Source organism: Gambusia affinis, linkage group LG09 (assembly GCF_019740435.1).
Source record: "Gambusia affinis linkage group LG09, SWU_Gaff_1.0, whole genome shotgun sequence".
NCBI classification, from domain to species: domain Eukaryota; kingdom Metazoa; phylum Chordata; class Actinopteri; order Cyprinodontiformes; family Poeciliidae; genus Gambusia; species Gambusia affinis.
In genome coordinates, this window is record NC_057876.1 from 215712 (window position 1) to 241448 (window position 25737).

The 25737-nt window shown below is 38.4% G+C and overlaps 1 protein-coding gene across 5 annotated transcripts in view; it reads right to left on the minus strand.

Moving 5' to 3' along the window:
- The window catches only part of fbxo38 (F-box protein 38), a 45804-nt gene extending 20997 nt beyond the window's left edge, over positions 1 to 24807 (minus strand). For 4 of the 5 annotated variants that reach the window (XM_044126791.1, XM_044126790.1, XM_044126789.1 and 1 more), the window contains exons 1-10: positions 24715 to 24807; positions 23095 to 23315; positions 18835 to 18968; positions 17941 to 18104; positions 14760 to 14925; positions 14213 to 14488; positions 7808 to 7901; positions 5234 to 5364; positions 4358 to 4528; positions 4121 to 4263 (exon numbers count right to left, since the gene is read on the minus strand). In XM_044126791.1, coding sequence (XP_043982726.1) covers positions 4121 to 4263; positions 4358 to 4528; positions 5234 to 5364; positions 7808 to 7901; positions 14213 to 14488; positions 14760 to 14925; positions 17941 to 18104; positions 18835 to 18968; positions 23095 to 23228 — 1413 coding nt within the window. In that variant the 5' untranslated portion in view covers positions 23229 to 23315; positions 24715 to 24807. The other variant, XM_044126788.1, reaches the window with a different exon arrangement.
- Between the last annotated feature and the right edge of the window lie 930 nt (positions 24808 to 25737).

Sequence of the window (25737 nt, forward strand, 5' to 3'; positions counted from 1 at the left end):
CACTCCTCCAGGTCAAGGGCGTGATCAGGAGCCACCCCGAGATAGGTCAACGTCTCTTGGTCTGGCGGCTGAACAGGAGTGCCTAGAGAGGCTTGGTCTCCCTCAGAATGTGGTGCGCACCATTCAGGGCGCATGAGCTGCTTCTACCACAGCATTATATGCTTTGAAATGGTCATCCTTTCAACGCTGGTGCGCCGGAGAGAGCATGGAGCCCATTTCATTTCCTTTAGGCTGTGTGCTGTCATTTCTCCAGCAGCTGATGGACATAAATTTAGTTTTCAGCACCATTAAAACTTATGATGCAGCTATTTCCTCCTGCCATGAGGGTTTTGGTGAAAGAATGGTCTTCAACAAAGAGGTGTGCGCAGAGGCAGACCTGTGTCACGCCCACTTGCTCCTCCGTGGCACTTGAGCCTGGTCCTGGGCGCTCTGGTTGAAGCTCCATTTGAGCCTTTAGCTCAGGCTCCTCTTAAGATCCTGTTTTTTAAAACTGCTCTGTTGTTGGCCCGTACGTCTGCAAAGAGAGTGAGCAATTTATCCGCTCTCTCTGTTGCTCCCTCTTCTCTCAGAAGACGAGCCAATGGCAGCTCAGTTGTGCTGCATCCCAACCCTGCTTTTACTCCTAAAGGCATCACAAGCTCGTTCAGATCGAGAGATTTCTTTGGAGGGTTTTTACCAGGGCCATGCAGAGACTTTTGGAGGAGCAGAGGCTCAAAGTTAAAAAAGGGCACATTGAACAAGATCTTAAAATACCATACAACAACCCATACTAATTAAGAATTAATCATTGCCATCCTGTGAGGAAATGCAAAGCAGATGTAGGCTATATTTTCCCCAACAGATATAAAGTTTCTGTTGCTATTTCAGCAACAGAAACAGCAGAAACAGGAGGGCTGTGTTGATCTGAGACTGTAGGTGTAAAACAGACCAGAAAGAAGGTCGCTGGTTATGAAGTTATGAAATAAGCACATTTGCTGCCAATTTACTAATTAAGCCCTAACAATATCTATTTAACATCTACGACAACTTGGCTGCAGACTGCTTTATAGATCACTACTTTCTGAGGTGTATTGCAAACATGTCATCAGCAGCCCCTCCTCCCCTGCCTATCACATAAACTTGTACAACTTATCTTTAATTAAAGTATCAATAATAATACATTAATATACATGTGAATAAATTGCTGCCTACTGGGCAATTAAAAAAAGAATGAAACAAAAAAACAGGGCAATAATTCATCATTTAATATATAAAAGAGCCACTTCTGTTAGCCTGTGTCTAGAACCGTATATGGGCTGCAGGTCTGAACCCTTTTGTTAATAAAATTGTGAAATAATATTAACCACAAGACACTGTATTTGTAAAAGATATCAACGTTTTCCCTACACAATCTTAACAAACGATTATAATAATGTTGAAAAAAAAAACACTTTCTCTTCACAATATTTATTAATCCATTTGTATGATTTGTTCTATAAATTGCCATTCATTCTATTTTTCGGTCTCAGGAAATGACTAAGGGATGAAGAGACTGATATCTGGTTCTTTAGGTTCTGCAGTTCCTCTCCTGATCCATTCTGTCTGATATCAAACAACCCACTGGGCGCCACTCAATGTCTGACATATTTTTTTAATGCCCCTATTAAACTTCACCGTAGGTGTTTAGCCTGGAATGTGCGTCTTCCCACTCACGTCTGTATTTTTGCCAGAGGTTTTGCTTCCAAAGACGGTGTAGTATCGGGTGGATATTTTAAAAAGATGTGAGTTGATAGCAGCTCGGCTGCATAGTGTCCGTCTCTAGGCAACCGTGACAACAGCGTCAGTTCGTGGGGCCTGGGGGGAGGGTCCTATTTAGGTCCCACAACGGTAATTTAGCTAACCTTAATATTTCTCGTGTTTTGTTTTAGTCATTATTATTACACTTATTGTTGAGATGTGTGTGATAGGTGTGTCTATCAGACATTTATAGCAATACGGAATAAATCGCGTCCCGTATTGGTTCAATACGGGGTAGAGACGACGACACATTTTAGGCTAGCTAACCTGAATATTTACAACTCTCTTGTTGATACACTAATATTAATTACCTACTGTCTTTCAACCACTTTGAAAAGCTGTTCTTCATCTCTCCAACATTTTTATCCCTCCCCCGCTTCCTTTTTCTATTTTGTGACCTGGAGTTTTTTTCTGCTGCTCCATCTTTAGCTCCCTGTTGTCAAGTGCATTCCTACAATTCAAATAATAATAAAAAAAACGTTCTTGAAAAGACGCTCCCCAAGCTACCTATATGGGAGGGAGAGCGGCTGGCAGGAGGGGAGGGGCACCTAATCAATGCTGTTCCTCTGTTATCAATCATTTTATACATGCCCCATATTACCTATGGCCAGCCTTGCATGAACAGCTGCTGCGATGAGCATCTCTGCAATCTACCTTGAATCTCCCAGTGGCCCCTGTGTCAGTCCGCCAATGCTTTGGGGATATCTTATTTCATTTAATTGTGGCATGTTTGGGTTTATGCTGCGCTTCTAATTATTACTACAGTATTTTCACTGACGTTTATTTTGTGAACTCTAAATGCTCTGGGCCGAATCTTCCTTTAACACTTGAGGTTCTGCAATAACTTCTATTTACAGCCGCGAACCTCCAGCCCAGATCCCGCCTGCAGCTGCTTTAACCCGCCTGGTAGTGATGTTAAGGAGCAGCATAGCAAACAGTCAGCAGGTGGTACCGAGGCTATAGGTGTGTCATGACTCGCAGTGACAGTTGCACCGCAAGTCATGGTGCTTTTCAGAATACAAGACAGCTTGTATTCTGGCTGTCTGTCTTTACATCAGGATATAAAGACAGACATTCTTTATATCTGTTGGGAGGACCGACAGATATGAAGCAAACCGGGCATTTAGCAGCCTAATTAAATTAAAGTCAAATGTTTTCTCTGCAGCCGAAGCATTTTTGTGTTTAGGGGCGAGGAGGGATTTTTCCCAATATTGCAATTCCAAAAATATATATAGAAACAGTTTTTCTAACGTCAACAACAGACCTATGTTTTTATTCACAAACCAGTGTATGAAAAAATATTCTAGCCCATAATTTGATAGTTAAAGAGTACAGATCTGTGCGCAGTGCAGTGCCGGCCCAAGGCTGCATGAGGCCTTGGGCAGAATCAATAACACACCGGCCAACTGGGAACACATACATAAACTTTACAGGGAAGACAGAGGCACAAACTGGGCAGCGTGTTGAGATGTAAACACTGCATTTTATTCTTTGTTCACAAAGACAAATCATTGTCAACACTCCCTCAAAGCGCACCTCTGAAAGTTATTCTTGCAAATCACACAGAGCTGCGCAACCAGAGGTGGGTTTTAGACTCCTATGACCAGTTTGAGTGAAAGGAGGCAGGCAATTCACGCTGAGGTAATCTTCAGCGATCAAACAGTGGCAGCGCGGGAGGCAATGAGCAGAGGCACCACTGGTGTGATTGGTCCGCTCTCCTGCCTTTAAATGCATCAACTATAAACCACTCTTTTAGGAATAAATCTGCTCCGCTAGTGAAATACTCAGAGATGCTTGTATTCTGGCTTTTAAGGATATTAAGCGATTTTTAAAATATTTTTATTGTTTTTTTATTATTATTATTATTATTATATTTTTTCTATAAACAAAAACAAGCAATGCTTAGCCTGGATGGGGGCTAGTGAAGTATGGCAGGCTGCCAGGCTTATAATACACCAGGGAAAACCCTGGACTGCCATGGCTCCCCAACCATCAGACTTAGCAAGTTTTCTCCGATAAACCCTGGTATCGATATCAGCAAGTACCTAAACTGAAATACTCGTACTTTGTCTGAAAAAAACTGTCATCAGTACACCCCGTATTGAGAACCACCGGTGTATAGTAACATGAAATTGACAGCATGGAAGCAATAAGACAAAAAACTGGCAGGTGACTTTAATATCGGATATATTGATAACAAACATGAACGAAAATTTTGCCGTCTCTAATACGGGCATTCCTCACCCTCAAAATTTTTGTAATTTGCTTACTTTTCTTTTTTACATAACTAGAAAACCACAATGCTTAAAGAAATGGATGATGTGAGGGAGAAAGTCTAAAATACCTTAGGTGGCTCTCTGAACATTTGGTCCAAGCAGATGAACTCCAAACAGGGAAGTAACTCTACGAAGTGGCAGAAAGATTCCAACCTGATGGCATGACAACGAACCAAAGTAAGGTCAACAAGACGGCTCCATCTGGAGTGATCTGAAGATGAAAGTAGCAGAAGACACATCTGCAATTCCACATAGAGACTAAATAGAAGACTTAAACATGTCAGCAATAAAAACAAGAGGTTCACCTGTGATCCACTGATGAGGGTTATGAAGGTGAGGACAGTTGTAGATAAGCAGATATTTAATATTAGTGAACACCTCATTTACCACCTTGATACCGATATCCGTGATGATGCCAGGATTCTCAATGACATCAGCTAGGCCATATTTCACCAGCTCCAAGTGACTCATCTTACCTGCATTAGCAAAACAGCAGAACATTTACCTGTTTTCATCCAGTTTATTATATATAAAAGATTTTCATGAGTACATTTTGATTTTATGGCACATACACTAATTATACAGTTGCCATCAAAACAGGTTGGTCATGAAAATGAGACTTCAAAACTTAAAGATATTTACTCATGTTAAAAAGTGAGGAAAAACAACAACAAACTAGCCAACTAATTTACTACTTTGCACCAATCTAGGAAAATGTCTTCTTTGTTGGTGCCTGAGAGCTGAAATTAAAATGACTAAGAAGTGTATATAAAAACCTCCTCTATATTTTTTATTAGTGCATTCAAAGAACTTTAGTTTCCACTCAGTGGCTTATAGTAACATTTAATTTCACTTTGAATCAATAAAGTGTATTTGAATTTGAAAAATGTGAACATTAGTGTGTATTTGTGCCAACAATACACATTAATGGCCTTTTTACTGGATAAAAGTTATGTAGAAGTATGTTTAGACGTCTACAAACGAATCAGAGTGGGAGAAGATATGGTCCATGTAAGTGTTAACAGCAATATCACCAGGAGTGTTTCTGACTCCTCAAATAACTAATCAGTCAAACCAACCAGAGTAAACAATGAAACAAAAACAGGTTGAATGCAGCCACCACAAAACAAGGCATGCTGACTTAACCACATTCTTTTCTAAGCTTTATAAGAAATACAAACATTGCAGAAGAAAATCATCCACATATCCCAAATGGAGCGTCTCAAACTGGGGGAACTCAAGTTCGGCCATTTTGAGAGCTGAGAAAACTCCATCTTTAGTAAGTGAAGGCTGGATTCGCAGTTCATGAAGCCTGTAAAATACAAATGGGATAGAATTAAACATAAATTTATTAAAATCTTCAAATAATATACTCAGTAAATCAACGATCTAAAATGTTGAGGACTATTATGAGGCCCAAGCAGCAATAGTGCTGTGAAGGCCTATTGTATTTGCCATGTTTTTTTGTTGTTTTTTTTTCTTTTTCCAACACTTTATGTGGCTTTTTGGAGGCCTTAACATATTCAAAAACTTACCAAATGTCACAGAAAATTGTCATTTCACAGAAATGTTTGGATTTCAATAGCATCCAAAAATGGCCGTGGTCAAATTGCTCTAGAGCAGTGTTTCCCAACCCTGGTCCTCAAGGCACACTGCCCTACATATGTTATGTTAATCATCCATCAAATAAAATCAGCTGGGCTGCAGCAAGGTAACACCTCAAATATGCAGGAAAGTGTGCTTTGAGGCTAAGAGTCGAGAAACATTGCTCTAGGGCACCTATCTGAGACAGGCCAAACCGTATATCATAGAGATCTGAAGCTTGGTATATGGCTATATAAGGAAGAAAAAAAAAAAATCTTGAATACATGTCCTAAAATATACAGGGAGGCAGCCATTTTGAGTAAAAGGGCATATTATGACCATGTATTACATTTTATTATAGACATTTTCCTATTAAAAATGAAACACTGAATCAATTAATTTGATTTAAAACCCTAGTATTACAATTAAACTTAGAAAGAAAAACAGCTATAAAAGGGAAGCGCCATAATAAATAATACAGAGAAGGTAACTGAACCATACGTGCTTGTTAATAAGAATGAAACACTAACTCCCTCCAACTGAATTCAGAACAGAGCAATTGACCTCTAACCAAAGAACATGATTAGGACGAATTTATCAAAAAAGTTTAGCAAATATGTGAACTTTGAGTTTGCCTATTTAAATTTGTTTATTTATTTAGCCTCTTTAATCAAAAGGCATTTTAGAAATAGATAAAGGAATATAATTCATTTTGAACCATAAGCTAACTCCTTTTACTGCTCTAACTGTAGTGTGTGATTACTAGACACTATTATTGGTTCTTCAGTCAATCAGGGAATACCCAAACTCCGCTGATGTAGCTGATGTGCCCTTGTTAGTAGACATTCTTGCCCTCGCTCCTGACTTGCTCCATTCTGGGCCAGACTGCAGCTCTTTTCTCCAGGTCCAATTTGCAGAAATTTTGTTTGAAGTGGTTGCCCAACTCCTTGCATGTCTTGGAATCCTTGGTGAGTTTCCAGAAGGCATTCCAGTGGTGCCTCATGCTGAACTGAATCAGTGTTTGTCGGTGTCTTCCTTTTTGTTTCCACAAACAATGTGTGGTATCCACTGCATTGCTAATTGATGAGGCCCAGTGCGGTGCGATCTTGGATAAAATATCAACAACCTCTTTGCAGGTATCTACTTTATTAATTTTCTTTAAGCCCTTGATTTTCAAATTCCAACTACGTTTAAAGCATTGTGGTTCCAACAATCTTTCCTTCAGCGCCCCACTTTCATTAATGAGCACAGCCACATCTTTTTCCAGGCCGGATAGTTTACTTTTATGGTGATTTATATGAGCTGCATTCATTTTGGCTAGCTTAGAGATGTTAGCCACCATTATCATGTTACGTAGCTGCACACTCAAGTCATCCATCTCGTTTGTCAGCTTGTTAATGGCTTCCACAATTAGGTTGCTGATAACCTCATTCTGGGACACAATTACCTTGCTGGATTTTTGTTTTGACCGATTTATAGGCAATATTAGTAATGTTTTTGGTGCTCAAAAACAAAGGTCCAAAGTGTATATAGGAATTAGTGCATTACTGCTTAAAGGAAGCTGCCTGCCTGAACCACCATCTTCCCAGAAATCAATATATCTCACCAGGGGGCTTTTAGCACTCTGCCTAATTGCATTAAACTGCTGAATGAGAAACACACTGAAAATTGCTCTTGATTTTATGTCTTTCCTATTTTCAAGTGTGTAACTACTTTAAAAGTCTGCTGGAGAAAAGTTGCCAGCAGAGAGGATACAACAAACCTTGATACCATCATCCTTAGCTGACATAAACTCATTATAGTACTTTTATTTCCAGCCAACATGTGCATCTCTCTTCTCCCTCCATTGTTTACATTTGTGTTGCTGCATGGTACTGCACATGAAATATCTGTCCCCAAGAGATTTGTAGGAAATGTAGGAATTTGTCAGGAGAAATGTAGAAAATCAGTACTCTTGAGAATAAAATTTCAATCCTCAAAAGCGCACACAAATTCTGCACAGCTCACAGAACATGCGAAGTTCGCCAGAGTATGACAATGTATGTGAGGCTGTTGATCTAAACAAAAGCATAGCAACATAACAGTTCAACAGATATTCTCTCTGAGAATTAAACTCTATAATGATTAGCTGAATGAATGAGTTAAAAGTATTAGCATAAACGGCAGAGTACCTGCGGGCAGCAGTGATAATGAGGTAGCCCAAGTCCACTTCCAAGGCATTCTTGCAAGCTCCAAACACAATGGTGTGAAGGTTTCTAAATCCTCCTAAGTAAAAACATAAAAGGACTTAAAGACAACGTGACCATTTTATACTTGATGAAGAAATAAATTGTGTAAAAAATAACAAATGAATGGAAGAAAGTTTAAAATACAAAAATATTAAAAGATACACATAAATTCATTAAAAAATAAGTTACTAATAAATAAAACTGAAAATCATAACACAATGAATAAATCAGGTAGTTATTAGATAGGTTATTAAATAAAGAAGCTAATTATAAGATGTACACATTCATGTCTCACAGTATAATTTAAATACTGACAACAGTTACACAGTGATTTAATAACTGTACTTTTTGTAAATTTAGTTACATGGTTATTTATTTCTGTATTTATTCTTAACTATGGTCAGACAGTCATATGCTATCTCTGCATTATGCCGCCATACGTTTTGAATGCTAGAGGACATAAGGACTACTCTTCTTCACTTTGTTGCTATTTAATTGGGGCCTGCCCATAGCAATGCATAAGGAGAGCAGTGACTGACTTGCGAAGCAAGTCAGTCACTGCCTCCATGCATTGCATGGCAGGCACCTATTGTTCTACACCCAATAGAATGTTTCTTTAATACGTATTATTTATTATTCTTCCGTTACAGTTAATGCGGCTCGTAACGCTACGAGCCCACCCACAAAATTGGTATCAAACGCGGCTCGTTCCGGGAGGGAGCTATTACTTTTGGTGGGCTTTGGAGTTACCATGGCGACGTAAAAAGCAAAAAACGACCCCAAAATCACTAACGAGCTCACCAGGTGCATCTCTCGTCGTCAAGGGGACGAGGCAACCAGTAAATCCTGAAAATACCCTATTTTTGAGGATTTTCTGTGTCGTCATAACTTTATGTAGAAACGCCATTCAAACTTCATTTTGTAGATACGTCCGTGATCTCTTTTAAAGTGAAGACAGCACGTCAATATGTATTATGGTTTGTCCACAACTTCTTTCTAAGCGACCCAAAGTTTTTGATTTTTGGAAAAATCAGAGTGTGAAGGCCGCTCCGCTAGAGTGAGAGTCAGAGCGACATTTTGACCCCAAATCATTTTTTAACTCGCCTCACGCTCACAAATATTGCATGATTGGTATCAAACTTGGTCATGACATTGATACGCGTGCCTGCTCCGGTCAAATGTTTTCAAAAATTATCTAGCGCTTACAGTTTTCTCTCCAGGTGCTTCAGAGCAAAGTCATGCGCCAGGGTAGCAGACAGATCTCACTGATTCACTTCCATGTATTTCTGAAAAATTTCAGACCTTGGCACACACTTTTTTTATCTCATTGCTGTTAATACTGTGAGTGAGGTAGATATGAATGGCGGGACTATGTGAGACGACAATAGCCCTCTCATATGCTTCAAACGGTTTTCGAATATGTATTACGGTTCCCGAACGGAAACAGTTTTTGCAATGCTTTTTTAGTCAAACTGGCTGGCTCAAACAGAGAATTGTCTCCCCTGGATGTCTCACTCACAGCTGGCAGAGAGGATTATTTACCATGGCAACGGAACCCAGAGCAGGGAGATTTGCTGAGGACTACAAATACGCATCACTGTAGTTCGAACTACTAGTTCAGTTAAAACAGAGGAGGACTGAGCTGGCCTTTAGAAAAACTTGCTGCTATGGGCTGTATATAACTAATTTAACCCTGTCACTGTTACACATGGGATGAGTTTGGCCCTTTGAAATGAAGCTTACTGAAAATTTCAAAATAAAAGCCCTTGAAAATTTTTACATCAGGTCATTGCTTTTTGAGCGTTATATGACTGATTTAATCCAATGACTGTTACACATGGGATGACTTTGACCCTTTCAAATGAAGCTTAACAAAATTTCAAAATAAAAGCCTTGGGAATTTTACATCATGTAATTGCTCTTTTGGCTTTATGTGACTGGTTTATCCAAAGCACTCTTACACATTGGATTAGTGTGGGCATTTAATATGAAGCTTACTGCAAATTTCAAAATAAAAGCCTCAAAATGCCCCTCTGGACAGTGCACCACCGGAGGCGGTGCAGTGATATCATTCTGCATTATCTGTTTATCCCAGGTTAGGGAACTGCCTTGCACAGCAAGGCAGTTCATTAGCATTAGCCTTTTAGCTTAAATAAGCTATTACCTATTTTTCTTACTTATCTGCCATGTTTAGTATTCTGAAGGAATTAAGTAAATTACAGAGAACATTCTAATAATATCCCACATGCTACAGAGAGCATTCACGCTAACATTAGCATATTTGCTCATTTTAGCTAATACACTTACTTTATCATACTGAATGGTGCATGTCCAGTTTACTTAACATTATTGTGATTCTATTGATTGTATTGATTACATTGCAGCTTTCTTTAGCATTGATGCAAATTGTTAGCATCAGAACGCTGGGTCCAAACCGACGGGCACACTTTGGCAGGCCCCAGTTAAATTTCTTCAGGAATTTTCTAGTTTTATTTTTACTGCTTTTAACTTTATGTTCTGTGTCTGTTTTTCTCTCCAAAGAAACTAAATCTGCTCTGCTATTCTTCTTAGCAATGGCATCATCATTCAGTCTCTTACGATATCAAGTTTCCAGGCTTGATATTTATTTCTCAATTATTAATAATCCTCTCATGAACACAGTGATGGTTGAGTAGCTAATTTAAACTCCTGCTCTAGAAGTCAATCAGTCTGAGTTGCCTTTTTTGGGGTTAATGGAACCGAAACGCACCGAATTGCACAACACCTTGTTGAAATAATAATTACTAATTATTAATTTTAACACATTTTGTTGATTGTTCTTTTATTATTAGTCTTTAATGAAGCAACAAATGTTGAGGATCTTAGTTAATATTTTGATAAGAGCGTCAGAAGAGGACGTGCTAGTCTCAGTGTCCTGGCGGCGTTCAGTTTGTCACCTACTGCCGAGATCGACTCAAAACCTTCCCGCGATCAACCGATCGACGTATTGAGCACCCCTGCTCTAAACATTCATCTCACACAAGGAGAAGACTGATCAGAGATGCAGCCAAGAAGCCCATGATCACTCTGGATGAACTGCAGACATCTACAGTTGAGGTGGGAGAGTCTGTCCATAGGAAAACAATCAGTCGTACACTGCACAAATCTGGTCTTCATGGAAAAGTGGCAAGAAGAAAGACATTTCTGAAAGATATCCATAAAAAAGATCATTTGAAGTTTGCCACAAGCCACCTGGGAGACACACACCAAACATGTGGAAGAAGGAGCTCTGGTCAGATGAAACCAAAATCAAACTTTTTGGCCAAAATGCAAAACAATATGTTTACCATAAAAGCAACATAGCTCATCACCCTGAACACACCATCCCCCACTGTCAAACACAGCGGTGGCAGCATCATGTTTTGGGCCTGCTTTTCTTCAGCAGGGACAGGGAAGATGGTTAAAATTGATGGGAAGACGGATGGAGTCAAATACAGAACCATTCAGGAAGAAAACCTGTTGGAGTCTACAAAAGACCTGAGACTGGGACGGAGATTTACCTTCCAACAAGACAATGATCCCAAACATAAAGCAAAATCTACAATGGAATGGTTCACAAATAAACGTATCCAGGTGTTAGAATGGCCAAGTCAAAGTCCAAACCTGAATCCAATCAAGAATCTGTGGAAAGAGCTGAAAACTGCTGTTCACAAGTGTTCTCCATCCAACCTCACTGAGCTCGAGTTGGAAAAATGGGCAAGAATTTCAGGCTCTTGATGTGCAAAACTAATAGAAGCATACACCAAGCGACTTGCAGCTGTAATTACAGCAAAAGGTGGTGCTACAAAGTATTAATGCAAGGGGGCCAAATAATATTGGACACCCCACTTTGCACTTTTTTATTTGTTAAAATAAAATAAAATTGTGTCTTGTTGATTCTTCACAAAATAATAATAACTATTATTTTTAATATTATTGTTATTTTGTGCACTGGATAAACATTTTATGCACTGTATATACTGTATATATATTTAATGCATTGTAAAATATATATGCAGTGTGTCACAAAAGTGAGTACACCCCTCACATTTCTGCAGATATTCAAGTATATCTTTTCATGTGACAACACCGACAAAATGACACTTTGACACATTGAAAAGCAGCCTGTATGCAGTTTGTATAACAGTGTAAATTTATTCTTCCCTCAAAATAACACTATATACAGCCATTAATGTCTAAACTACCAGCATCAAAAGTGAGGACACCCCTTAGTGAAAGTTCCTTAAGTGTCAATATATTGTGTGGCCACCATTATATACCAAAACTACCTTAACTCTCCTGGGCTTGGAGTTTACCAGAGCTTTACAGGATGTTACTGAATGCTTTTCAGTCCTCCATGATGACATCATGGAGCTGGCAGATATTCAAGACTTGGCGCTCCTCCATCTTCCTCTTGAGGACGTCCCAAGGATGTTCTTTTGGGTTTAGGTCTGGAGATGTGCTTTCTTAGTCCATCACCTTCAGCCTCTTCTGTAAAGCAGTGGTCATCTCAGAGGTATGTTTGGGGTGGTAATCATGCTAGAACGCTGCCCTGTGATCCAGTTTCCAGAGGGAGGGGGTCAGGCCCTGCTCCAGTCATTCACAGTACATATTGGAGTTAATGAAGTATAATTCCCTAACACCTGCTGCACTCATGCAGCCCCAGACCATGGCATTCTCACCACCATACTTGATTGTAGGCATCACACACTTATCTTTGTACTTCTCACCTGACAGCTGCCACACATGCTGGAGACCATCTGAACCAAAAAAAAACAACTAATCTTGGTCTCATCAGACCATAGGACCTGGTTCCAATAATCCATGTCCTTTGTTGACATATCTTCAGCAAACTGTTTGAGGGCTTTTTTGAGTACAGACTTCAGAAGAGGCTTCCTTCTAGGGTAGGGATGTCAAACTCCAGTTCTCAAGTGCTGGTGTCCTGCAGTTTTTGGATGTGCCACAGATATAAAACACTGGAATGAAATGGCTTGATTACCTCCTCCTTTTGTAGATCAGTTCTCCAGAGACTTGCTAATGACCTAATTATTCTATTCAGGTGTGGTGCAGCAGAGGCACATCTAAATGTTGCAGGATACCGGCCCTCCAGGACTGGAGTTTGACACTTGTGTTCTAGGGTGACAGCCATGCATACTAATTTGATGTAGTGTGTGGCATTTGGTCTGAGTACCGATAAGCTGACCTCACACCTCTTCAATCTTTGCAGCAATGCTGACAGCATTTCTGCGCCTGTCTTTCAAAAACAGCATTTGGATGTGATGCTGAGCACATGCACTCAGCTTCTTTGGACGACCAACACGAAGTTTGACCCTCCTCTTTTAGAAAGCTGCAACTCAGTTCCAGTTTGTTATCAATCATCTTGTAGCCTTGGCTGTCTTCATGTAGCGCAACAATTCTTCTTTTAAGATCCTCAGAGAGTTCTTTGCCATGAGGCGCCATGTTGGAACTTTCAGTGACAAGTATGAGAGAGTGTGAGAGCTGTACTACAAAATTTAACACAACTGCTCCATATGCACACATAAGACCTAGTAAGACCAACTAGTCACTTGACATTTTGGAGGAAAAATGACAAGCAGGACATTTAGAGGAGTAGTCTTTTAGGGATGTACTCACTTTTGTTGGCGGTGCTTTAGACATTAATGGCTGTATATAGAGTTATTTTACCTGAAGAATAAATTTACACTGTTGTATAAGCTGCATAAAGACTACTTTTTGTTGTGTCAAAGTGACATTTTTTCAGATGACTAATGCTGGTTCTGATTGGTTGTTTTTGACTGAGCTGAGTCATTCTGCAAAACACAGGGAGGAGGCAGAGGAGAACATCTAATTTCTCAGCCAATTTTTAAGAACTTGTTAAAAACAAAGTACCCGACTAAAATGGGGAAACTGGCCCTGGCGAACATGCCTGTTGCAGGGATGGAAAGCGCCCTGACCAGAATTTCAGGACAGAAGAAACTGAAAAGATATTTCCCACAACAGCAGAAAGAACAAAAGCAAAGAAAAAGGATGAAGATGCAGGAATAATGTGGTTAAATAAAAAGTTTCTGTACTAAAGAGAGAGAGATCAATTTTTTTCAGAGATTATCTGCCTTATGCTAGGACATAGCAAATGTAAATGCATATGTAAAATCTCTTTTTTTGTTGTTTTAGTCACATGCTGCACTTTTAAGACATTCAATGCGAGTTCACTCAGAAACAGCGCCAAATACTGTACCTTTAACATGGATCAATTTAGAATGTCATTAATTGAATGGGAATTGAATGCCTATCTGTACAATAGACAATCATATGACTATTAGAATGTCTTACCTGACCTCCAGCTATCCTCCACCACATGTTGGATAAGGCCTCCCAGGAAAGGAACCCTCACTAGCTCCAGTTGCTCCAAGTTCCGGGCTGATGCCAAGCCCGTAACCAGTGGAACATATTTCAGGGAATTGGTTGGTCCTGCACAATTCCTCATCACAAAAGATCTCAGGTTCACACACAAAAAGTCCTTAAATGGTTGTGGCTTGGTGAGACGGACCCACTTCAGGTACAGGTGTCGTAGCATAGACACACATGGAATCTCTGGAACATTCACACCTGCAAAATCATTTGAATTAAATGCAGCTGTAGCATTTTAAAATGGGAGCTGAAAATGTCTTGTGAAAAAATAGAATCACGTATTAATTTCAGAGACAGACAAAAAAAAAAAAACATCATCAACATTAGCGAGACCCTGTCAGTCAAGTCCTGGACTGTGGGCGGAGTAATCTGAGACAAATCATGCATGCTGCAAGGTAACAGTGCTACCAACTGCACCACTAATGTATCAAATTCATATTTTCTCTTTTGGGTATTGTATCCCACTCACCCACAAGGTGTAGTGTCTGGAGTTTTGCAGTTACAGGGATGGTAAGTTTATTTTCAGCAGGAATTGGAAAAGCCCCATTTCGGTTGCGAAACTTTCCTAGAATGTGAACTTGAGGCATGTAGTTCCAAATGGCTTCCACTAGCTCTAGATGGGAAGTCTCAAGACCCTAAAACAAAATAATAATCAATGGTTATTTATAGCACTTTTCATACAGTTAGGTGCAACACGTAGTTCTTTAGACAGGTTAAAAACAGAAAGAAGGACAATTACCAAAACACTTTATTGTGTCATTCTGTTTAAATAAACACATAAGGCAATAGTGAATTAATGGAATAAAACAGAAATATGCTTTATTGTCCCACAGCAGGCAAATTAGGGAGTAGGACCAAATACTACTGTTACTATATAACAAGAATCCTCATATCCAGGCCTTGAGGGCCTGTGTCCTTGGTCACACACCTGAATTAAATGGCTAAATTTCCTGCTCAGTATACAATGAAGTTCTCAAGGTTCTCCTCAAATCCTGGATTTGAGAATCCTTGCCATATAATAAAATATATTTCTGGAATTTAAATAAAAATACTAAATTTGGATTTCCACAGAAAAATGCCTTTCAAAAAAAAAAAAAATCTAACTACATTTTTGGGTGAAAATTGCCAGAGCATTTGAAGTACGGTAAACTGCAGAAGACTTGCAGAAATGTACAAAATGGGCAGAATCAGCAGAAGAAACCTAAACAGATTAAAAAAAAAAAACATATTAAAGAGGAGAGAAAACTTTCAGTCAATGCAAAAGTCCCACTCAGATTGACATTGGTGCAGAACACTGCTTTCAAAACTAATTAAACAATAAATTGCTGTGGAGTTACAGCAATTTATAAGGTAAAATGAACTAAATAGTTAAAGCTAACAAAAATACTGCTGATATCATCTAGGCTAGCACTAGCATGTTGACCTACTGTAACATATTATATACAATGTGGGAAAAAATCCAAGAAAAGGCTAAAAAAATGGTAAAAGGTTAAACCTAGCTAAAATACTCATGATAGCAATAACTAACATGTTGACCTACAATAACAGCACGCCATTGTAAAAATCTCACCCGTCTGCTCCATGCCCAGGTATCATGCTTACAAAACCCTACAAAATGAAGTCTATGAAACAACTCTATTAAAATAAATCAATGCTGTCCTGTTATTGAAATAGCAGCAGTATCGGTGAGTCATAAAATGGCTGTTGTTTTTGTTTTTTTTTTGAATCAGGCACCAACATTATTTAAGCAGTGCTTCACTTCCATTAATCATAAGGAGAGTTTCAAACCGCTTTTTGAAGATAGTAGCATTGATTAGATTAACTTTTACCTTAAAAGACAGCATGTTCTAGAGGCAGTGTCCTCACAAAGACTATACATATACTGGCACATATGTTGGAGAGCTGCAGGAGGGGAAGACACCAGTCCAGCCAGATCAATAAATAGCTTTAAAGCAGCCACCGATAACCCTGGACGCCTGTTGATACCTCAAGAAACGCAAAGGCTTTGTATATCATTAATCTATCATTTTTATCTAAACAAATTGGGGAATGTTCATGTCCTACTCAATATTTTTCAGAATATTACAGTATATCGAAGGCATAATACTGTGTCAAAAACATTGATAAAATTGACACCCTAAAAATTATTTACTAGGTTGCAAACTATGCCTTCTAACTCAGAAAATAAGGATACGATACTTACACCCTAGGAATCAGAAAGGATCAGTGAATAATCATGCCGTGTATCACAATTTACTTAGGAGATGTGACTATGTAAAAATATGTATAATTTTAGAAGTTTATAATTTGAGCTCTTTCAGTGAAATGCTGATTTAGTGTACTGGAACAGACTAAATTTTATGGAAAAACTTGAACAGGTATCAGAATAACTGTATCAGGAACCCCAGAAACGTCTCAAGAGAAACTCATATAAGCCATATGGCATCATTTAGGAAATGACGTTACAAAAACATGTCGGATCAAAGCTGTATGTCGCTAATTTTTTCCTCTCTCACAATATGTAGCACCCTATTCCCAATTTGGTGACACTGGCATTGATTTCCCAGAAAACCCCAGGTCCCACATCAATGAGTGTTACATTTTCTGGATTGTAGATTCCTATGTTTTCATATATATAACATGTACAAAGAGTAAAATTTGAGCACATGAGCAGAAGCTGTTTGGAGAGCAGAATTTTCAAAACAGTTAGAGTGGCTGGATTATTTAGAGAATTATGGATTACTGGTTGCTTTATAACAATAATGCAGCACCTACATCTTTCAACATTTCAATTTCCTTGCAGTTTCTAGTATCTTTTAGGGAATTCCATGAATGTCCATTGATTTCATAACATTGTATAAATATCTTTGCATCAACATAGGTGAAAATGGAACTTTTAAGCCCCACAACAAAACTTTTCTTTACAAAAACTTAAGATGAAATAGGTTTATTTTTTTGAATTAAGAGTTATTTCTCAGAAAAAATGCCAGAAAACATCTTGTTTCTGCCATTTTATCAGCATTCTAGACTATGGCGATATTGTGTATATGAAAGTCTCTGCCAGCTTATTATATTTGTTGGTCACTGTCTAACATGGAGTGATAACATTTGTCACACATATCAAAGCCCTCACTCACTGTTGCACTTTGTATACCTTAGTTAAATCAAATTCCTGCTTCAGCTGCTTAGACAGTTTCCCCAGTGAAAGCAGAACACTTTTGTTCTTTTTTGTCCCATCCAGCTCCTTCTGTAAGTGAGGAAGCTGAAAAAAAAGAATTACCTCACTTTTACCTTTAACTAAAAGAAATTCTCATGCGAGTGTCATCTCTGAGCTGACTAGCGTTTGAAGCCGCTGAACTACTCCAGAGGCTTGAAGGAATTTCCCCTGCTGGAGTGAAGCGAATGCTGGTCTTGTGCTGCTTCTCAAAGTAAATAGTATAGTGAGATCACTGTTCATTTTAATTAGGTCTGTAGGCCCAACAGTGAAATCGCTGCAATAGCCTTTTGTAATTGCAAGAATTGCCAGAGCAGCGACAAGCGCTCTTTTTTTATTTTAAAGTCACAAGGTCAAGCAACAAACCCATAAAAATAAATCACCAAGGTGAATGTTTATGAAGTAAACTGAGGTAAGATACATTGCCCACACTTACCAGTAGATTAGGACATGCTTGTAGTGCCTCCAGTACTCCAGGAATACTGAAAGCTTCATAACCTCTGACACGTCTCCTTTCCAGGTACCGAGGGTGGAGACCATATAGCTGTTCCAAGTCAGGCATCTTCTTCAAAAGAATCAAAAAGCTTCTATCTGTAAAACCTAAGCATTAAACATAATCAACTAGTGAATTGTTTATGAAGAGTATGATGGCTCATTAAAGCACTACAACACGTTCCAGTGAACCTTTAGATTTCTTGCAATAAGGCAGAGCAACAAATCACAATATTTGATTTTGGCTCTAGACAATACACGAGACGAACACTTTTTTTTTCTTTTTTTAAAGAAAAAACATCTTCTATTGCAATTTCAGCAAAGACATCACAGTTTGTGCATTTTCCCGCTCACCTAAAACAATCCCCACACACTTGGGCACCTTTACCATCTAACACAAAATGTGAAAAAGAAATATACAACCGATGGGAGCATCATCCACACTGAGCACAATAAATTGTTATAACTCAAAGCAAAATGCATTCAGCTGAAATATAACCCATGTAAATGAGTTAAATAACTTCAGAAAATAATGGTTTTAAATTTGATGCGCTGAGTTTAATCCTGTGACAAAAGTTATTTGCTATATTACAAAACAAATAACTCCTATGCGACAGCAGTTATTACATAGCAAGTTATTGAATACTTTCAATAACTTGAAAATATTTTTGCCATTTTCACTTGAAAATAATAATTCAGGTTATTCTTTGAGTTATTTTTGTTACCACCTTGTAGCTTGACATGGGTAATTGAGAAAATCTACAAAGCTGGAGAATTTAAAATGGCTTAAATTATTTGTTATGAATGAAAATGAATGTTTCGTCAAAAGGGCTCTTACCTGAAGGCATGTACTCCCACCAGCGACCAGCACAAAGATCCACTATTTTGATTACTCTCAGGTACAGACTTACAGCTTCTCGAAGCTTTCTAGACAAACACTCCATACACATGATATCCTTCATGGGAAGGTACCTAAAATAAAGACAATGTTCTTTATATATTTGCAATTCTACATGCACACATACATACATACACACATGCCCACACACACACACACATTTTATATTCACACCTTCTGAGGAGGTGCGCACGCCAAGCCTAAATGTTATTGGTCAATTTACGTTTGTAAATTTGGCGGCTTGGCACTTTTTTGGAAGCTAAAAATTAATGAGGGAAGTTTGAATCCTCCTGTAGTTCTAAGAGCGTTTGTTTGGATCCTGCCAGAGCTTTTCACCTTGTGCACGGTTCTGGCGGGTCGCCAGTTTATGAGCTTTGTGTGTGTGTGTGTGTGGTTTGGCGAACTGAAGAGTTGATGGGTCTCCTGGTTGGACAACTGTTTCACCCGTGTTGGGACGCTTATCCAGGGTTGCACATATACTCATGCACACACAGCTGTTTTTCACACATAGTATGTTTCATTTATGCACAGAGAGCTTTTTAGAGGAATGAAACTTGACCTTGCATGTTTCACTTTCAAACAAAAGGCTTTCTGTAAAAGTGAAACTTAAACTGACGCCATAATATCAGGTGACTTCTAGGCAGGCATTGGTTAGCTGATGTAGCTGATCAGACGAGCAATAGGCGTGTCTTAGATATAAGGAATGGATCGTCCGTTTTTGATCAGATGCTGTTTAATCCCAGTGTATTCACGTCACAATAAATTAGCCTGTGAGGGGAAGAGTCTCTCTTTTTAGCGCTAAAAAGAATAAAATAAGTAAAGTCTAATTACTTGTGTTTGGTTGACTTCCTGTTCGTGTGCTCACATGGTTTTGGTCCGTCGCGGTGACTTTTTAAAATCACAACACCCGCTACTGATACGTTCACACCAATGATGTAATGATGACAAAACCTTCATACAAACATGATCTTTTAATACCGTCGATCTCTGTATTCGGCTGCAGGCATTTATCCCTCTTTAACATTTTTTTAGACTCCAGTTTTGAAAATGGAATAAAGTCCATTCTGCCATCTAAATGCTCTGTGTAAAGCTGGCTTCCGCAAGTTCCCTACTGACAACTTTTAACATTTTTTTCAGATTATTTTCCACCAATTATTTTCCATTTTCACTATTAAATGCAGTGCATTTAATAGCAAACAATCATCACATCTAGCCAGACTGCAGTGCATAGTAGAACCAAAAACATTGTCCTCCAGGTAAGGGGTGTTTACTATTTACTTTGGGGCAAATTGCGACAAACCCACTGAATTGATTGACAGGCGCCATCATATCAATTGAACAAGTGCGTGCACCTGACATTCAAAGTGTATAACAGAGGTGACGAAACACCCCTAGCCCCTCTCCCCCACCTCAAAAATGAATCCGGCACCGTCAGTGAAACAGTATTTAACTGTTCCTAAAAACAACAAATCAAAGAATACAATTAAAATGAATATCAATTATTTGCATTTCTGTTTAATCCAAATTACGTCAAGAGCTCCATAAGGCCCCAGAGCTTCAGTGACACAAATGCTGATATTTTAACATATCATAAATATAAATGTCACATTAATTTATTGAGATTATCAATGCTGCTAAATTTAATTTAATGGTTTCAGCATACATAAATTAAAATATTTTCAATTGCTTAACATTTAAATTTAAGATTTTAAGTAGCTGGCAAGTTTACTTTGTAAAAGTTCAAAAAACAATATTCATAGTTTGATTGTTTTTTACCACAGCAACAATCTGATGCCATGAGTGTAAGACTTGTGGGTGTCCAGATACTGTGATTCTCCTTTGTAGAATGATCCACAGAAACAACTGAGCTCTTTCTCAGTTTCGAACATTTAATTTGATTTGCAGTGATTGTGAGCGTGAGTGGAAATAAAAATAGCAATAGGTATTTTGTTCCATATAACACAGTAGGAGTATAACAGGTAAACCTTTTATGGATAGAAACTCAACTAAAAACCAACCTGTTTAGGAGTGTATCTGAAACGTAATCAATTACTAATTAACTGATGGAACTTTACTCATTGTTGTGTTTTGATTATTGATTCTATGTTGCATTGTGTTTCTGTGTTTGATTTGATGTAAAGCACTTTGAAATGCCTTGCTGCTGAAATGTGCTATACAAATAAAAATTGAGTGATTGATTAAATTTATTTTCCGCTACTCAATCAACTGTCACTGAACTCAGCTGTCACTGAATGTTCGCTCTTCTCCCCATCTGGGGAGCCTTTAAAAAAAAAAAAAAAACATTTTCAAAACATTTTACATTTTCATAACTCCAATTTTCACTCTCGCATGACCCTAATCTTTGAGTTTGAGCTCCATTTGTTCACAAACACAAATTAGTAAATTGCAATTACAACTTATTGCTTTTAGGCTACCAAGTTAAGCAACTCTCCCTTCTTCCAGATTTTACTAAATCTAACACAGAAACTGTTAGAGGTGCTGAAGTTTTAGCAGCAAAAGTGTAATTCTGTTCTAGGCCTCATACAGCCTTGGACCAGCCCTGCACAATGAGTTAAATCCGCTGTACTGCACGCAAAGATGTGCAACAAAAGGGAGATTTTATTTAACGCTGCTAATATGGCTTTAGTAGCTCTTCCATTTAGTGTTTGTGGAGTTTTTAAAAAGAGTCACAGAAACTGTTTTGGTTGTCCAAGCTTTAAAGGACAAGTTTTTCAGATCTCCACACCATGCGCATTAACTCTGGCTGACTAAGTGGGCAAAGAATTTGAGACAGTTTGGTGTATCATGTGACCGAAATAAATAATACTAAAAATAATAATAAAATAATATAAAACCAACATGAGGTGAGGTGAGAACAAAAGCTCCTCACCGGGAGAAACCTGCATGATGAGGTTAGCGGTGGTTCGTTAATCACCAACACACCGGCCAACCGGGAACACAACAGATACAGAGCCACACGCTGGGCAACGTGCTGAGATGTAAACGCAACACATAATTGTTTTGTTCACAATTATAAATCACTCACCACATGCTCAACGCTCACCTCTGAAAACACGACTTCAAGTTATTCCTGCGTTTCACATAGAGCTGCGCAACTAGATCTAACATGGTTCGTTTTAAGCTCTTATCTTGATATAGAGTTCTCCAAAGAGACATAAATTCCTCACATGGGGTTAATGTAAATATCTATACATGTCAGCCTGTCCAGTTTGACTGAAAGGAGATATGCGCAATCTGCACTGAGGTAAACTGAGATCAAGCAGATGCAGCACTGCGAGGCAATGTGCATAGACCTATCTTTTAAGAATAAATCAACAACAGAGAAATATATATATTCATATACATCCATCCATCCATTTTCTGTTCACCCTTGTCCCTTAATGAGGTCGGGAGGGTTGCTGGTGCCTATCTCCAGCTACGTTCCGGGTGAGAGGTGGGGTCACCCTGGACAGGTCGCCAGTCTGCCGCAAGGCAACACAGAGACACACAGGACACACAACCATTCACACACACACACACACACACACACACACCTAGGGAGAATTTAGAGAAACCAATTAACCTGACAGTCATGTTTTTGGACTGTGGGAGGAAGCCGGAGAACCCGGAGAGAACCCACCATGCACAGGGAGAACATGCAAACTCCATGCAGAAAGACCCCGGGCCGGGAATCGAACCCAGGACCTTCTTGCTGCAAGGCAACAGCTCTACCAACTGCACCACTGTGCAGCCCATATGTATGTGTATATATATATATATATATATATATATATATATATACACACAAGTTATTATTTTCCTAAAAACAAAAATAGGCTACACTTAGCCTGGCGGAGATGGGGTGGGAGGGCAAGGAAAGCATGGCGGGCAGATGTTCAGATGTTGTTATTATTGGGCCCCAGTCAGTGTTTTTTGTCATTAAAGATAAAAGGTTCATCTACTTGATGTGCGATCTGCTCACATTTAAAACAGATGAATAAAGTCCTGGATTCTCTGTTGAACTTGTTGAATATTAATGAAACTCAGTAGAAATTAAATGCAACTGGATAGCCTATGTCATAATTATCATTTAAAAATTGACGAGTAAAAACAGAAACATCAGTTTTTGACAGTCAGTCAAATGGCAGTCAACAAAAGTGTCAAGAAATTCTAAAAAGAAAAATAATCTCTGCTGTGTACCTGAAAATATGACAGAGAACTTCATGGGACAGCTCATTGATGTAGTCCTTGCGTTCAAAGGATGTCAGGGCGTGTTCCTCCACAATACTGCCTACTGAGGACTGAAGTTTAGAAGTCTTCTTCCTTGGTCCCATGGCTTCAGTGTCACCACTTTGCGCACACTGAAATGAGCACTTGTCCCTGTGCTCTTAAGTGCCTTTTCACATAAATGAACCTCAGATCTACAAAAACAGAAAAAAGTTTGTATTTCTCATTTTTCTGCGAGGAGACGATGTTGGTTGAACAGTTACATATGTCAGTACGTCTACTCCAACCTAAACACTTTTCTCAGTGTGTGTAAATGTATATGGGAAGAAAATGCTAAAATATGATAAAGAGCCAGCGATATGCCAGAAGAAGAAAAAAAAAGTTTTTGTTTTTTTTTTGGTTTTAAAACCAAGGAAAACAAGTAACCAAAAGGGAAAGAGAAAACAAGTGCATGCATAATAAAGAACAAAATAATTAGCTTACCACTTCATGCTATCTGATAGGGGCCACACATTGCCAAACAGTATTTTAAGTCCAATCTTTATCATCAATATAGTCACTTTATTGCCTTACAGCAATTGCTAGAAATGTAGTAGATGTATGAAGATTACTATTTTGTTGGACATGAAGCAAGACCTTCATAAGGCTCTTGTGGATTTTTTTTGTTTGTTTGTTTTTACATGAATTGGTTTCTAACCTGACTACTGCACTCATGGCTAAATTTGAGAATACATGTTCTTTTGTACCAATAGCCCTAAAAACCCAATTACTATATTGTCCATTATGTAATGAAGTTAAAAATGAACTTAAGAATTTTATTTTCTAGACTCATACAACAAAATGCAAAGCATCTGTACAATTGTACATGTAAAGCATGTACAAATTCTGTCAGACTTCTTATGCCAACTAGACTTTTTTTATTCTTATTTTCTTAAACATTTTCGTGACACACAACAATCTGGCCACAACCAATGCAGGTAAAAGGGTATTAATCCTCACTCCTGCCGGATATTTCTACAGAATATTTGCTCTCAACCATCTGCAGGTCCCTCCAGACAAAGAAACACCTTCTCTGACACCTGCCTTATGCCAGGCCTCAGCTAAAAAGTAGGAAACGCTTAGAGTTAGTACAAACAACTCTGCAACTGAGCAGAGTTAAGGATATGTTGCAAAAGCAACTTGATTAAGGATAACGGCTCCTGGCTTTCTGAACACGAATGTCTAGCATATACACATACTTTGCCCCTGAACTTGCGTTGAGTTTTCGACCAACCTCGTTTTCTGAAATAAGGCCCAACAGTCACTACCTCCTTTCAATCTGAATCAGCTCAAACGTAAACGCCGAGAAGTATTTAGCAAATCATTAAGAATTCAGTTCTAAAATGCCGTTTTTGCAACAACAACAAAGTAATGCTTAAAAACATTATCAAACAGAAGAGTTATTGCTGAACAGATAGAGCCTTACGTTCTAAACTCGCTCTTAAGCTGGGTCTCCCAGAAAATTCTGATGGCAAGTTCCAGCTCCAGTCTCTGAAAGCGTCTGGGAACGCCAGCAAAACTGAAAAACAAACCCGTAGAACTTAACAAACCTACCAGTACAGCTTCTTCTGTTTCTGTTGGTGGCCCTTCTTTCCCGTCCGCAAAAGACTGTATATCCGGTTCTTCTTCTTCTTCTTCTTTTCTATTATGGCGGATCACAAGCAACTTTAAGGTGCATACCGCCACCTACTGTACATGAGTGTGTAGCAGCGTTACTTCACATCTATTAGATTCTATTTTTTAATTTTGTATTCTTAAGATAGATAAACAATGCTTTCCTTAATTTATGAATATCTGTTATGTTTCCTTCATTTCCTAATATACCTTTAAGATTCCATTCATGGCCTATACTTCTAACTATTCTCTTTAATTCTTCCCTTTCAAGTTCATATGATTTACAGTTCATCAGTATGTGTTCTACATTTTCTTTTTCTCCACATCTCTCACATTTATCACTATTTTTCCTCCCTATTAAATAAAGCATGTCCTTTAAGTAGGTATGACCTATTCTTAATCTACTAATTATTATTTCTTCTCTTCTGTTTCTTTCATTAATGCTTCGAATTCGAACTGACTTTTGCACTTCATATAATCTTCTTCCTTTCTTATCTTCATTCCATATTTTTTGCCATTCCTCCATTTCTTTACTCCGGTTCGTCTTCTTCTTCTTCTTCTTTTTTTTATGGCGGTTAGCAAGCAACTTTTAGATGTGCATTACCGCCATCTACTGGAATGGAGTGTGGATCGGGACGCTAACTATATACACCCCCCTCAAAACAAAACAAAACAAAACAAAAAAACTTATATCTTTTCTATCAATTTTGTTTTCTTAAGGTAATTAATTAAATAACTTATATCCTCAGAAGTAAAAATTTTTCCCAAAATATCTTGTAAATTTAACTGTAATTTATTTTCTTGTAACCGACTAACTAATTTCCTTCTCTCAACAGAATATTTTGTACAGAACAACAAAACATGTTTTACCGTCTCTTCTTGACAACAAAAATCACAACTTCCAGTTCGATGTTTTCCTATTTTAAATAAATTACTGTTTAACCTTGTATGTCCAAAACGCAA